The sequence below is a fragment of the Salvia hispanica genome, chromosome 2 (genome assembly GCF_023119035.1).
Source record: "Salvia hispanica cultivar TCC Black 2014 chromosome 2, UniMelb_Shisp_WGS_1.0, whole genome shotgun sequence".
Taxonomy (NCBI): Eukaryota; Viridiplantae; Streptophyta; class Magnoliopsida; order Lamiales; family Lamiaceae; genus Salvia; species Salvia hispanica.
This window is the reverse complement of record NC_062966.1, coordinates 34,104,259-34,118,066: the sequence shown is the minus strand read 5'-3', so window position 1 is coordinate 34,118,066 and position 13,808 is coordinate 34,104,259. Positions and strand designations below refer to the sequence as shown.

The following is a 13,808-nucleotide window of genomic DNA, read 5'->3' as shown; positions in this document are numbered from 1 at the left end:
CCAATTATTACAAAGTGAGACAAAATTAAGACAAAATCTAAACCAAAATTTTCCTACAAAATTGTGGCGGCGAGACTGAAATTCAGACATTGCAAACGCAGGTTTGAGGAGCGATTGGGAATGAAGCTGCAGGCGGCATGGGAATGGCGAGGTGGGTGGGGTTGTCGTCTCCGGCCATGATGACGACGATTTTGGGGGTGTTGTCGGTGACGGCGGGGGCGGCGGGGGGAGGCGGCGCCTTCTCGTCGGAGGTAGAGCGTCTGCGGAATGAGCAGGCGAGGATGATTAGGGCGACGGTGATGAGTATAATCATGAGGCCTAATCCCACAAAGAGATAAGGCAGAGGAGAGCTCCAATGCCAGAATTCTTGGTTTGAGGAAACTTGAGGTGGACTCCTCATGATTTCTCCCTTTCTCTCTCTAGAGTCTAGATTGATTTGTGAGTGAAAGTTGGTGGGTGAGAGGAGAGGAGGAGATGACCTTATTTATATAGAGCTGCGTACATTATACTTACATAGTGGGAGTAGCAATACTTTATTTAATTAGCCTCTCTGGATTTTTACAGAGAGAGAGAGAGAGAAAAAAGCTATAAATTCTTGGTATGAAGTTGTTATGTTGAAATTTTATTAGTAATTGGGTGTTTTGGTTTTTGGTTATTGGAAATACACTACTAATATAATTGGGTTAATTCTAATTAACTAACATAGTAAGTACATAAATGTGGCTGATATAATTGCAATTTACTACTCCTCAATAGTGAAAATAATTAATGCGGGAGTATACTTTTCTGATTATGGGAATTACAAATATGTCCTTGATGAACAGTGAGTATGATATCTAACCGTGTGACAAGAGATTCTCGATCCAAATTTATTCATTCAAATTGTAACTAATTTTTAAAAATATGGGTTAGTAATCCTCTAAAGAAGAAAAAATTGAATAATTAATTTAATTAATAAGACGCTAAGTGTTTATTTTATTGTCTTTTTCTTCTTATTTCTTATAATTTTTAGAATTTTTCGTGACAAGAAAAATAAGACAACAATAAGTGGAGTACTTTATATCAAATTAAAAACTGAGGCACATTAAAAAGAAAGACTAGATAGGTATTTATTGTTGCTAAGTAACACAAACAAATACTTTAGCCAAAAATAAATATTTAAATAAATTAACATTATTGTTTATGTTCCAATTAAAATTTGGGAATTCAAATAGAAACGTTATAGAAAAAGAATATTTTTATAGTGACCTTTAATAATAATAATAATTTGAATTAAAAGATAGTACAATTTTTTGTAGTGACCTTTAATAATAATAATAATTTGAATTATTGGCATATATTTGAACAATTAGTCATCAATGGGATACAAATCTGCTTAATTAACCCACCGGTATATCTGCCAAAAAAGAATACGCGACATTGGTATAGAGTATATACTACTGTATATATAGATATTTGGTATATTTATTTACTCTATAATGCAATCTCCAATTCTTCATATTCTTACAAAACGATGCATTGTATATGGCCGGTGTGTTACGATAATACTCGTAACAAAATTAAAATTAAAATTGCAATTTAATAAACGTGCACAAAATAAAAAATGGGGAGTATATTAATTATTTGACATCATATTAAATTAGTACTGTATTAGTTTGAATAATGTGAGCATAGTAACTGTTACAGTGTTACCTTGGCCCTCCCACTTATCTGCCGGCCACTTTACCCATTTTAATTTGTCCCAAATTCATTATTTTTTTCTCCACTTTAAGAAGATGGACACAGTTATCGTCATTCATCACTTTCAATCAAATTGAAATCCAAAAACAGAGAATTTTGCAACTCCAAAGTCCAATCAATTCAATTGAAATTATATTTCGATATAGTGTACTTGTCTTGTTTTCATGAAATGTGAGATGGAAATTTAAAAGGTTTCGCGTTAATTTATATGGTATAATGTTCAGATCTTCCCAAAATGATCTAGTACAATTTTTAATAAGAAAATTTAGTGTTCAATCATTATGTTGTAATTAGAAAATGTAATTCATTTAGTGTTTATTAAGACAATTCACTAAAATAACTATATACTATAAACTTTAATCAAATAAAATCACATGTCAAGATTTGCAAGACGATATGCATTTTAGAACAAACTCATGATCACTGGCATGTTCGTGGAGTAGTCATAATTTAGGTGGATCGAATTGTGATTAATTGTGATTAAGGATCCATCCTCGTTTAAGATGGGACGGAGGGAGTAGTTATAATATGACTTTACAATAAGAGAAAATAAAAATAATGCGAATTTTGAAGAAAATGGATAAAGTTTGGGTAGTTGAGCTGTTTCAATTTGTTTCATAGAAATTCATAGTAAAAGGTTTAACTTGATTTGTATCAAAAATAGGGACTGTTGAAGCTGAGTCACTGCCCATTAAGCTTTGTTTTCCAGAAGAAATATGTTGACATAAAATGGACTCTTTTTCCCACTAAAAATAAGGCTTAATATATGCTAGTATGACGAGACATGGAGGGTCCGTCCCTATATCAAGATGTGCAAAATTATTGTCTTTTCTTTTCTTTAACTTTCATATCCAACAACTTCAAACTTTCTCTAATCCAATAGAACTTGTGTAATAAATCGGATGGTTTATTATAGTTTATAGAAATCATTCTTAGTTTAAATATTTAAATTATTTTCAGCACTGAGATCATGGAGATCGATGCATAATAAATTCATCACTCTGTTCATGAGTTCTAATCTCATATGTGACATATATGCTAAATTAATGTAATCTACACATATCTTGATTGATTGACATATGCACGATTATGATTGTTTTCACAGAATAGTCTTTTTACACATATTTCTATGATATTTTTTCTTATCTAGTAATGGTTAAACAAATTAAATAATGTTTGTTTTCAAGACTCCGAGTTGATACTATTTCATGTTGGATGGAGTTCTTTAAATAGCTTTATATAACAGAATAAATAAATAAATAAATAAATAAATAAATAATGAAGAAGAAGAAGAAGAGATGGCTAAACTGCATTCCTAAAAAATTACGCAATCCAACAACATCACGTGATAAACATTTCATTTTATATTCTTCTTCTTTGAAACAATTAATACTTCTCTTTGTACACCTTTCTTTGTACCACCCTCTCAACTAATTAATAATCATTAATCAGAAGGAACAAAATACGTTTTGAAGCAATTCAAATTTTTTGATGTATTAATACTTTATGAAGTATTATAATCGAATAATATAATATACATGTAAAGTTAAGAGTAATGCTAACATGTTATGTCATAAAGTGATAATATTATCTACATAATCTTTTAATATTTATTGTTACATAGTGCAACAGCAACAAATATTTTTAAATCGTCACCCTTTTTCTTAAAAATAATAAAAAGAAGACTCAAATCATATCGTGTCAACTTCCCCCACTAGAAAGCAAAAAAATGAATTAATATATTTATAGCATAGAATAGAAGAGCAGCAGAGAATTTAAATTGCAACAATACATGTCTTCCACTTACAAAAATGATGATTGGTGTGAAAAATTGCAGCCTCGTTTAGACTAATTCAGTCACAACAAATAAATGCAACAGTTCAGATAATTAGTTGTCTGATTTAGAACAACCTTTTCAACATCTTCAAGAATACATGCCCGAGACGCCAAATATTTCTTCATGCCTAATCCATTGCAAACTTAATTTTTCCTGTAAAATTACAAGTGGCTATTTGGAAATAATCCCATTTTTTTTATATTTGTAATTAATCAATTGTAATTTTGATACACCCAACCCATCTATGTCAAATACAACTGGCTAATTGGACAACAATCCCATCTTTTTATATCTGTAATTAATTAATTGTAACTTTGAAAACTATCCACAGCAGTAGTTTAAGCTTGTTGTTTATTTTGATTGTTTTCTATATTTTACTTTTGTGTTTATTTGATCTTTTGTGTATTTCTGTTGCTTTTGTGACCTTTTAATTTGTTGCTTTGCTTTTGTGATTTTTTCGTTCGTGTGCTTTGTCATGTATTATATGATGGTTGATTGTAGTTTTTCTTTAGGCATTAGTTGTATTTTTTGTTGATGTTTCTTTTTTAACTTGTGTTTGTTCTATTTCATTTTATTCACTCTCCCTTTTAACTTGAGCATTTTGTAACACATAAGAGAATTTAATGGCAATATATAAAATATTAAAAATCTCAAAAAGCGTGTATGGATATTATCGGTGACTAGATTCCAGCTTCGTTTCAGTTGAGCTTTAATTAGGAAATTTCCGTACCCTTTCATAACAATAATTATAATGTTTTTTGTATAAAATCTTAAGTAGTAGTATAATATAAAGAGAAGTAATAAACGTACATAATTGTACGTACGTAACCGAGCTTTTTTAATATTTTACTTTAAAAATAATTTTATAAATATTAATTGATTTAAAATAAATTTCATTCTAATCAATTTGCAACACTTTAAAAATAAATTTTTAAATTTTTATTTAACTATTTGTATATTTAAGGAATTTTTTTTTACTAAATATTGTATAATTAATTCAAATCAAGCTCGAAATTATATTACGATCCGACATAAAATTTCTATATTCTAATCAATTTGCAACACTTTAAAAATAAATTTAAATTTTTATTTAACTATTTGTATATTTAAGGAATTTTTTTTTACTAAATATTATATAATTGATTCAAATCAAGCTCGAAATTATATTACGATCCGACATAAAATTTCTATATCACTTTTTTCTTATTTCTACGTACAATATAATAAATAACCAAATGAATTTTTAATTAACTTACTTAAATTTAAAAATTTAAGAATATTATGTACCTATACAATTTATGTACATTGGACAGTATTTTATTTTTGTACATATTCTCTTCATGTAATTTGTGAAGCAACTGAACCGTGAAATGGCGGCGGATTTGAGCGGTGTAAAATTTGGTGAATAATTTCTTAGACTATTAAAATTATAAATATCTATTTTTCTTTATTTAATTGAATGGGCCACTTGTTTTAACAACGAATATTTTAAGGATCGATCTTCTAAATTCTAGTAGTATAAAAAAAGGTGGGATTCATCGAATCAAAAATACAATGACATGCAAAGACGAAAATACTACACTAAAACAAAATCTAGAAATATTCAAATGATGTGCTTTTGCCATTTCAAAACTATTATTTGAAAATGAGACCATATGAAAACAAAAATACGGAATTATTTTAAATCCTAACTCCAAAATTTAGTTAATAAAACGCTTCCTCTCCATCAAATAATCAGTATTTGAGTTAAGTCATGCCTTTTCATTTAGCTTTTATTTCTTTTATAAGAGCCTTGACCTTTGTTTTATTTGTCTTGTTTTGATTTAATGTACACACGGTTTTATTGAGTGGTTTGAGCTTTTTTTTTTAATTGAAAAAAGGGGATGCACACAAAATTTTTTTATCAAACGGACAAAAAAATCAGTAATGCAGTTAATGAATTCATTGTGCTTGTTGCCCATAGAAAACGCAGTAGTAATAATATTTCATTTACAAGAATTATTACTTTTGACTTATTTGTAACACAAATTATTTGGAAATGACGTGACGCATAAATCATGCGCACTATTTAATTATTGTATTGTATGCCTTCGATGTAATTCCACTAGACATTCCATTTCGTGTCGATATTAATAACCAATTTGAGTGATTCCTTTACGACTCAATCAAAATATAGTACTAATATATTATTTGATGGTTTGTATCAAAATACATCATCAATTAGAAAAACCATTCATGTATAGTATTTAATTAGGGGAAATTATCACAAAAAAATGAATTCAATTTATAATGTTACGTCATATGATAAATCAATTCTTAATAATTAGGTTTACCCCATTCTCGTTGATTTTGACTCAAAACTAACATTTTCCTGTCAAATTTATTCTTCCACAAGTCAATTTTATTGACCTTTGTTGTCTTTAACAAAAGAACAACTTAAAAATTAACAATGTGTACACTAGTAGAACTGTAGTAGACAAAATAGATATCATGCTGGATTGTCAAATTCTTGTTGATTGATTTGGACTCAAAACCACATTTTGTTATTATCTTAATTAGTACTCCTTCTTCTACAATATTAATTCATTTTTCTAATATAAAATGGACATATAACAGATTCTTTTTCCAGTTTTGAGACGCCAAGTAAACAGACGCAAACATATGTAAGTGGGAAATTAATTTATTGTTTTTATTCAACAAAAAATAAATGGAGAACAATATTGCCACAATTGAGGTGGTTTAATCGTTTATTAAATGCATATCGTGGAAATATGAAATCTCTTCATATAAATAAAAGAAAACAAATAATTTTTTTTTGTTGAATCTAGAGTCTTCGGAATAACAACATAAATCCCTATGTCGTTATTAATGATAAACAACTCAATCTTTCTTAACTCTTGAGGACTTAATTTTATAAATATTTCGAAACCAACCAATATAACAAACTACTCAAACTAACGCCAAAATAAAACCAGAAAGAAATTCTTTTAATACCATGGTCATCTGCTTTATAAGCTCCCTCACGTTGGCCAATACAAAAATAAAATTAAATTAATAAAAACGTCAATTTCACTAAAATAGTAATTTACCAACCAATTTAACTTAAATGTGATGAATTACTAGACTTCCTAATTCCTATACTTACGCTGAACAGCGTCTATACCCTTCGATGTCTTGTTGTTTTCAGATTTGACACAAGAGCAAGTACCCTTTTGCTGAGTCTTGTTGTTTATGGAGTTGACATAGGAGCAAGCGAAACGTGTCATGAAGTCATGAAGACGATGAAGAAGCATAAGTTGATTGAAAAGACACGTACCCTCCAACCTCCGACTGATAAATAGGAGGTTTAGCGTAGAGTATACATTTATTTCCCATTTTAGTGTAAACAAATATTTTCAAATGTTCTTGAATCCATCACCATCACACTTGATTCATGAAATAAAAATATATCCTATATTTTTTAAAATTAGAATCATCAACGTGTTAGATAGGGCGCCTCTATAAATGTATAATTTCTTGAATAAACAACAGGGGCAAAGAAAAGGGAATTCAACCATTTCCCTACACACATTAGATCAACTAAGACAACTCTGACAATTAGCATGGAATGGTTGCAATTTACAAATGATTTCAAACATATTTGCAGTTCATAATTTTAAGTACCTAATCTCCATTACAGCGTTGTGCCTCCGCCATCTGACATGAGAGACGCAGCCGCTGCAGCAGCTGTGGGAACAACTCCAGTTGATACGCCAGGTTTTGATAGATGGAGCAGTCTGAAAATGGAACATTGTACATATTGTAAGGTCATATTCCAGTAAAACCTTGGACCACAAAGCAGTTGAACTTACCAAAAGCTCTGAATTAAGTAAAACTCAAGAATGCCTTTGCACTTCCAACTAATAGAACCATAACAGAAAACATGGAAATGCCTCAAACTGTCAAAAAAGCTTAACATTCTAGTACTATTTTTGAACCTGGGAAAAAATGGCATGTGGGGATAAAGGAAGAATATTAGTACTTATTTTACTAGAACGTTGGTGGTTTAAATCAGTCCGTGCCTTTGGGTTCAATTAACTATAACCAGTTCCCAATACTTATACAATAGCTGACCCACCTTTTCATAAGGTGTAATGATCAGCTCTAGAATTGCTACATGTACCATAATTAAACTTGTTTGATTTGCGACACACCCAAGAAGCACCGAATAGCTTAGGACTGCAAAGTTCACTCTTGAACATCTTTAGCAGAAGAATAAGAGATAAAGTTTATGAACTTACGGTGCTAGGTATTCACAAAAAGATGATACGGCCGCAACAACCTCAGTATAGTTCTCTGATGATGCAGGGGCTGTTACTTCAACCAGCTGGATACCAGGTGTAACAGGCACAGCATCGTCAGTTGCATGAAGTTTCGGCATCTTATTTACGCAGGACACTGCCACTGTTATCTGAGTACCTCTTTGGAATTGGAAGGAAAATCCTACTCTCAGCAGCTCATGGTCTAATTTGTATCCAAGGGCATAAAATAAGCGGAGAGCATTTTTGCTTACTTTACTTTCTGCCATAGTCCTTACAAGCACTGAAATTTGCTCAGCACCAGCACCCCTCATAGCACCACCAATGTGTCGGACAGTCCTGCACATTAAATGATATATTCATTACAAATTTCTCACAGCTGATAACTTAAACGCATTTGGTGGAAGACCCTTGATTCATACCATGTGGGTTCAGGCTTCGCAAGGTCACACAGAAGTCGGACTTCAGATGATACCAATCCTAATGGAAAGAAAGAACAGATATCACTTGAGAATAACAGAAATACTTATTATTTAAGCTATCCACAAGAGACATTCAACTTGCTAAGAAGTTATGAGACACACTAAGTGCAAGTATAAACTAGTATAGTAGTATAAATCATGGTTAGCTGTAAGTAAAAATAAACAGAAAAATTTATAGGAGTACCTAGGTTCGGCACACTTTTCAAGCACAATTCATGAACCTCTAAACTCTCTCGGTGAACACCACAAAGTCCTTGAAGAAGAATTTCCAGGGCTTCAACATGCTGAGAAATAGTGTGATATTAACTAATGTGTCAAAAAAGTAAAAGATGAAAACTATATTCCAGGAGATGAAGACAAATTAAAATTAAGGCAAAAAAACCCAAAGCTTTTAAAAGGTGAAAATAGCAAAACTGGAAAAGCAGTCCTATAAGAGTCCACAATTCATCCACATTCCCAAAGTTCAAGTTCATCATCATAATCACAAAATGCAGGAAAACAACAGAATTCGGAAAATAATGGCAAATTAGTTCAAGTTCAAGCAGTGAAATAAACATATTATTCAAATATTCTACTACAATCACAGAAAAAGATTGTGCTTTAACTTACCTTAGTCTCTATAATTCCCTGCACCACGCATTCCATCTTGATCCCCAAATTCTCTCTAAATTGATCTGATGTACACATACATAAACTCAGTAGATTCAGTCAAGTGAGTTAATATCCTAAAGTCCAAATTAACTATGAAGCATAGGGAATGTCAGGGTTGAACCTTTAATTTAGGGTTTTAGTCAAACAAAATGAAATAATCCGTGAAAAATTAGTATGTTAATTGTTAATACCCGAGCTCGAGAAAAAGCTCTTTATGCTAAGACGGACTGAGCTCGAGCTCATCTCTTACAAAACATAACTCTGAATTTCCACGATACGATAAAATCCAATAAATCTACATTCTTAGTGTCATGGAATATACCTGCAATGTAGCTGAAGCGCGGCGAGACGAGCAGTGGAGATACTGATCAGCAGACGACAGCCGAGGAGAAGAAATGAGAATGGTGGGCGGCGCCGGTGGAGGATCGGTGGCGGGGATAGAGAAAGGGTTTCTTCAATTTGGGAATTCTGATTATTGAGAGTCTAAATAAAAAGACTTAACAATAACAGTTACGTATTTTCTTGGGTTTTCTATTTGATTTTCTTTTTAAATTGTTATCACAAGATTTTTTAGAAGTTTAGTTTAACATTATTATGGTATGCTGTGAATTTTATAAACAACACATTTCAATTAATCTACATTCTTTATCGATAGCTTGTGACCAATTTTAAAGTTCATGAAAAATATCAAAATTTTATCAGAGTTCATACTTTTAGGGACAATATGAATATTCATTTAATTTATTGTTTTCTTTTGAAGTGCACATAATATGACATAGAAACTACTAAAACATATGGTTTATATTACTTCCACAAATATAAGAAAAAGAAAAGAAAGGAGAAAAAGAATCAACACTCCAACTTACAAAATCACTCTGATGCATAAGAGAAAAACAAAAGCTACCCTATACAGTAATGAGGAAACATCAAAGCATTTTTGCATCTTACATTTTTGCTATGCTATTTTCAAACATAAAGAAAACTTGGCTTTCATATTTAATACTAATAGCCTTTTTTTAAATCTCTCTGTGAACTTCCCCTTTGAGAAGTGTGATGATCAAAACCACAAGCAGTTGTTTCTCATCTTGGACCAGAGAGCTCTATAGCCTGTGCAAGCAACGACGAATCATCGGTCAGGTCCGAATATCTCTCTGACGACGACAGCTCCTGTGTCTTGAACTTGTGTGACTCTACTCTCTGAGATGACTCCCATCTCTCCGCTAGTCCATCGCCTTCAAGCATACGAACAACCTCCGACATCTTAGGCCTCAGCCCGGGAAGATATTGAGTGCACAGCAATGCCACTTTCACTATCTCCTCTAGCTCGATTCTATCGTAGTTGTTCTTTAGATCTTTGTCGACTAGATCTTCGAGCTTCTTGTCTTGGTGAAGATTCTTGACCTGTGATCATTCAAGGTTACAATGTTTAAGACTTTCTTAACAAGATTTGAGATGTAGTATAGTGTGTGTGTTTTTTTCTTTTTTTCAGTATATAACTATGGTTTACCCAATCAAGAACAGCTCCCTTCTGATTAGCTGATTTGCCAAACTGTAGTGCTCTTTGTCCAGTGATGAGTTCAAGTAGAAGGATTCCGAATCCAAATACGTCGGTCTTCTCAGAGGACTGGCCCGTGGAGAGGTACTCGGGGGCTATGTGGCCGACTGTGCCACGGACAGCAGTCGTGACGTGAGAGTCCTGATGGTCTAAAAGCTTTGCCAGCCCGAAATCGCCCACCACTGCCTCACAGTAGTCGTCGAGGAGTATGTTTGCTGCCTTGACATCTCTGTGGATTATCTTCGGGTCACATTGCTCGTGGAGGTACAGCAGCCCCCTTGCAGCTCCTAGGGCAATCCGCTTCCTCGTGCTCCAGTCTAGGACCGGCTTGGCTGCTCAGTTCATCAAGTGCCCATTAGCATACATGATCGATCAATCAATCAAACATGATTTTTTTTTACCTTTGAGGCGAGAAGCAACGCTGCCATTTGACATGTAGGGGTAGACCAGGAGTTTTTCGGTTTCTGTCATGCAAAAGCCATACAATCGGAGGAGATTGCGATGGACAGCTAGGCTGATCATCTCGACTTCTGTTTGGAACTGTCTCTCCCCGCCTGCTGTGCTTCCGTCTTTGAGGCGCTTCACAGCCACAGCCGTGCCATCTTGGAGATAGCCCTTGTAGACGTTGCCAAAGCCGCCTTTTCCTAGGATGTTCTTGCTACTGAAGTTGTTTGTTGCGAGCTGCAGCTGTCTGAAGTGGAACCTCCTCAGGTTACCGAGTGAGACTTCCTCGTGCTCACGATCTGAGATAATTGACACGATATGTATAGATCAATTCAAGGTCTCAACCAGGCTAGCCTGCTGTTGAGGATGAGAACTCGGGTTCATACCATTAACATCGAAGAACCTTTGCTGCTTACGCCTCTGTCTTCTCCAGAAAAACAGCCCGAATCCAGCAGCAAGCAGACAGATGGCTGCCACGCTCGTCCCAATCGCAAGGGAAAGCTTGCGATATTTCGATTTGGCAGAGGTAAGAGCTGCTAAGACAACAATGTAAGGATAAACAGACATATCTGCACATATGCAATATTTGAACAACATAGGAATTTTGCATCATACTTTGTGTAGTGTTTAAGGTCATGGACATCGGCATCAATGCTACACCGCCAGCGCACTGAGGTTCGAAGCCTCTGTTACATATCAAGGGGTTCCCAATGACACTGCCATCACAACAAGACAATGCATACACTCTAAGTTCAACTTCTCACAATGAAAAGCAGACACACAAGATCGAAACAGCATGTATCTTACTTGAACGTCTTTGAAGGGAAACAAGGCACGGGGCCACTCAAGTTGTTGTAAGACAAGTCCCTGAAATCAAGACACAACAACATCAAAAACACATTCTCCACAGAAATGGAGCAGCAAATGGAAGAAGGAAAAGAGATTTATTTACACTAATGAAAGCTGAGTCAAATTGGTTAGTGACATTGGAATCTCTCCAAAGAGACTGTTGTTGTTGAGCCTCCTGATACAGATAGCAACACACACACCATTAGACCTCAAAACATTTTATCACCCTATGTTTTTTCCTAAGAATTCTAAGCTCGATCCTCACATGTACTGAAGAGTTTTCAAGAGGCCTAAAGAAGGAGGAATACTGCCCCTAAACAGATTATTCGAAAGATCAAGCGTTTGAAGCCTCAACAGCCTCCCAAGCTCGGATGGAATCGGTCCCGTTATGTTATTGTTCTGCAACAATCTACAACACATCCAGCAAAAATCAAATTCCTTGCAAGCAACTATAATCAAGAAAATGTGTCAAACATCAATATCAATATCAATCTTAAACATTCATTATGCACTCACATTATCTGAAGATTAGTCAAGTTCCCAATGCTTGGAGACAGAGTGCCAGATAAATTCTGACTAGGACTCCCTCTGCACCAAACAACAACCTATTAACCAAATTAACCCAAAAAAGAAAGAAACAATTTTTTCTAAAACCCTCCAATTTTTTGAGAAATCTACATCAGAAATTCTTACAAGCCAATCACAAGATTCTGAGAGGAACAAGTGACCATAGTCCAGCTACATGGATCAACAGCATCACCATCCCAATTATCAAGAACCCCATGAGGATCCCTCAAAGCAGCTTTAATCCCCATCAAAGCTTGCACTACACAAACCACAGAAATCAAATTAAACACACTAGTTGAAGGCACAACACTCTTAAAGCAAGCATCAAGACACCATTTTTAATCTCTGGGACATCTTCTCACCTTCAAAGTTTACACCTTTTGCGGAAAGCAAACCGTTTGCAGAGCTCCAAAAGCAAAGGAACACGACGGCCCAAACCGCTACCTCACTCTTTCTTGGCGTTTCCATTGGAAAATAGACAAAAAGGGAATGCTATAAAACCTGTTTACTGCAAATGGGGAAGGAGATGAGGTTCAGCAATGGCTGAGGTTGTGATAATATGATTTCTTGGAAGGAGATTCATTTTCTGGCAGTCCAAGAAAGAAAGTTGCTCAGTCTTTTGTGTTGTATAAAGGAAACTAGCATGCTGTCACGGGTCAGGTGCTTCTCAAGGAAAATAATAATTTACTTCAAAAAAAGATGGGATGAATATTACAATAACATCATCTAAACTTTATGTGTTTAACAAAATCTTTGTCAAGATTTCAAATTTTCAGTGGGTTAATCAAGACAAAAAATAATAAATAAATTAATAAATAATGCCCAGACAAAATAAATCCAAGTATCTACATGGGCCATTGATTCACTAGGTAGACATATTATTTCATGGAAAATAGTAGATTTGGGGGTAAGTACAAGATAATCTTGTCATTATCTCTCTAAACTTTATGTAATGGTATTTTATTTTTTTCACTTTGGGAATTACAAATTTTTTGAACAGTTATGGCGAAGGACAGAGGGGGAATCCAACATTCCCTGAGTTTGGCCATTCAATAAAATCCCAAAATTTAATAGAAATTTAATGAGGAATGTGAGAATCTCAATAAAAGTAGCTTAGAGATTGATAGTGGTTTTGGTCACCTTCCCATTACCATTATCCAATACTATTGTTTTTGCAAAGACTAAAAAAAGACCAACACTTTTTCTTTGGCTTCTGTACTTGATGCATTTCTTCATCATTATTTTCGTGGTGAGAAAAACAAATGCAACATAAGTTAGTAAATTAACCATAGATTATTATTGGAAATTACTTTATTAGGTTTCTAACTGAATTTAGTTTTGGGTGCTGAATATATGCCATATATTGGGAATGAAATAACTTATTT

The 13,808-nt window shown here is 33.7% G+C and overlaps 3 protein-coding genes across 4 annotated transcripts; all 3 read right to left on the bottom strand.

Annotated features, from left to right (window-relative positions):
• LOC125208558 (protein GLUTAMINE DUMPER 6-like) lies at positions 1-449 on the bottom strand. The gene has a single exon (XM_048108198.1). It carries the CDS (start codon positions 398-400, stop codon positions 83-85), a length of 318 nt encoding a protein of 105 aa, XP_047964155.1. The 5' UTR covers positions 401-449; the 3' UTR covers positions 1-82.
• A 6,609-nt stretch (positions 450-7,058) lies between these two features.
• On the bottom strand, positions 7,059-9,499 carry LOC125204036 (mediator of RNA polymerase II transcription subunit 18). Its single transcript, XM_048102577.1, has 6 exons — positions 9,331-9,499; positions 8,967-9,031; positions 8,542-8,641; positions 8,298-8,355; positions 7,858-8,214; positions 7,059-7,353 (listed from the first exon to the last, which is right to left on the bottom strand). The coding sequence occupies exons 2-6, from the start codon at positions 9,000-9,002 to the stop codon at positions 7,251-7,253; spliced, it is 654 nt and encodes a 217-aa protein (XP_047958534.1). The 5' UTR covers positions 9,003-9,031; positions 9,331-9,499; the 3' UTR covers positions 7,059-7,250.
• Positions 9,500-9,791: 292 nt separating this feature from the next.
• On the bottom strand, positions 9,792-13,100 carry LOC125207301 (protein NSP-INTERACTING KINASE 1-like). 2 transcript variants are annotated; one of them, XM_048106579.1, is made up of 11 exons: positions 12,786-13,100; positions 12,550-12,682; positions 12,373-12,444; positions 12,122-12,265; positions 11,960-12,031; positions 11,815-11,874; positions 11,623-11,723; positions 11,394-11,543; positions 10,965-11,306; positions 10,516-10,895; positions 9,792-10,409 (listed from the first exon to the last, which is right to left on the bottom strand). In XM_048106579.1, the coding sequence occupies exons 1-11, from the start codon at positions 12,889-12,891 to the stop codon at positions 10,089-10,091; spliced, it is 1,881 nt and encodes a 626-aa protein (XP_047962536.1). In that variant the 5' UTR covers positions 12,892-13,100; the 3' UTR covers positions 9,792-10,088. The 2 variants fall into 2 exon arrangements, with proteins under 2 accessions (XP_047962536.1, XP_047962537.1); XM_048106580.1 differs by having other exon boundaries at positions 11,394-11,540; positions 12,786-13,098.
• Between the last annotated feature and the right edge of the window lie 708 nt (positions 13,101-13,808).

Coding starts and splice junctions, on each gene's coding strand:
- LOC125208558 (XM_048108198.1), bottom strand. CDS start 400: ATGAGGAGTCCACCTCAAGTTTCCTCAAACCAAGAATTCTGGCATTGG.
- LOC125204036 (XM_048102577.1), bottom strand. CDS start 9,002: ATGGAATGCGTGGTGCAGGGAATTATAGAGACTAAG. Junction 8,215..8,297: donor GCGAAGCCTGAACCCACATG/GTATGAATCAAG, acceptor TTTAATGTGCAG/GACTGTCCGACACATTGGTG. Junction 7,354..7,857: donor TTTTGTGAATACCTAGCACC/GTAAGTTCATAA, acceptor TTCCATTTTCAG/ACTGCTCCATCTATCAAAAC.
- LOC125207301 (XM_048106579.1), bottom strand. CDS start 12,891: ATGGAAACGCCAAGAAAGAGTGAGGTAGCGGTTTGGGCCGTCGTGTTC. Junction 12,683..12,785: donor AAAAGGTGTAAACTTTGAAG/GTGAGAAGATGT, acceptor TGGTTTGTGTAG/TGCAAGCTTTGATGGGGATT. Junction 12,032..12,121: donor TTGAAAACTCTTCAGTACAT/GTGAGGATCGAG, acceptor TATCTGTATCAG/GAGGCTCAACAACAACAGTC.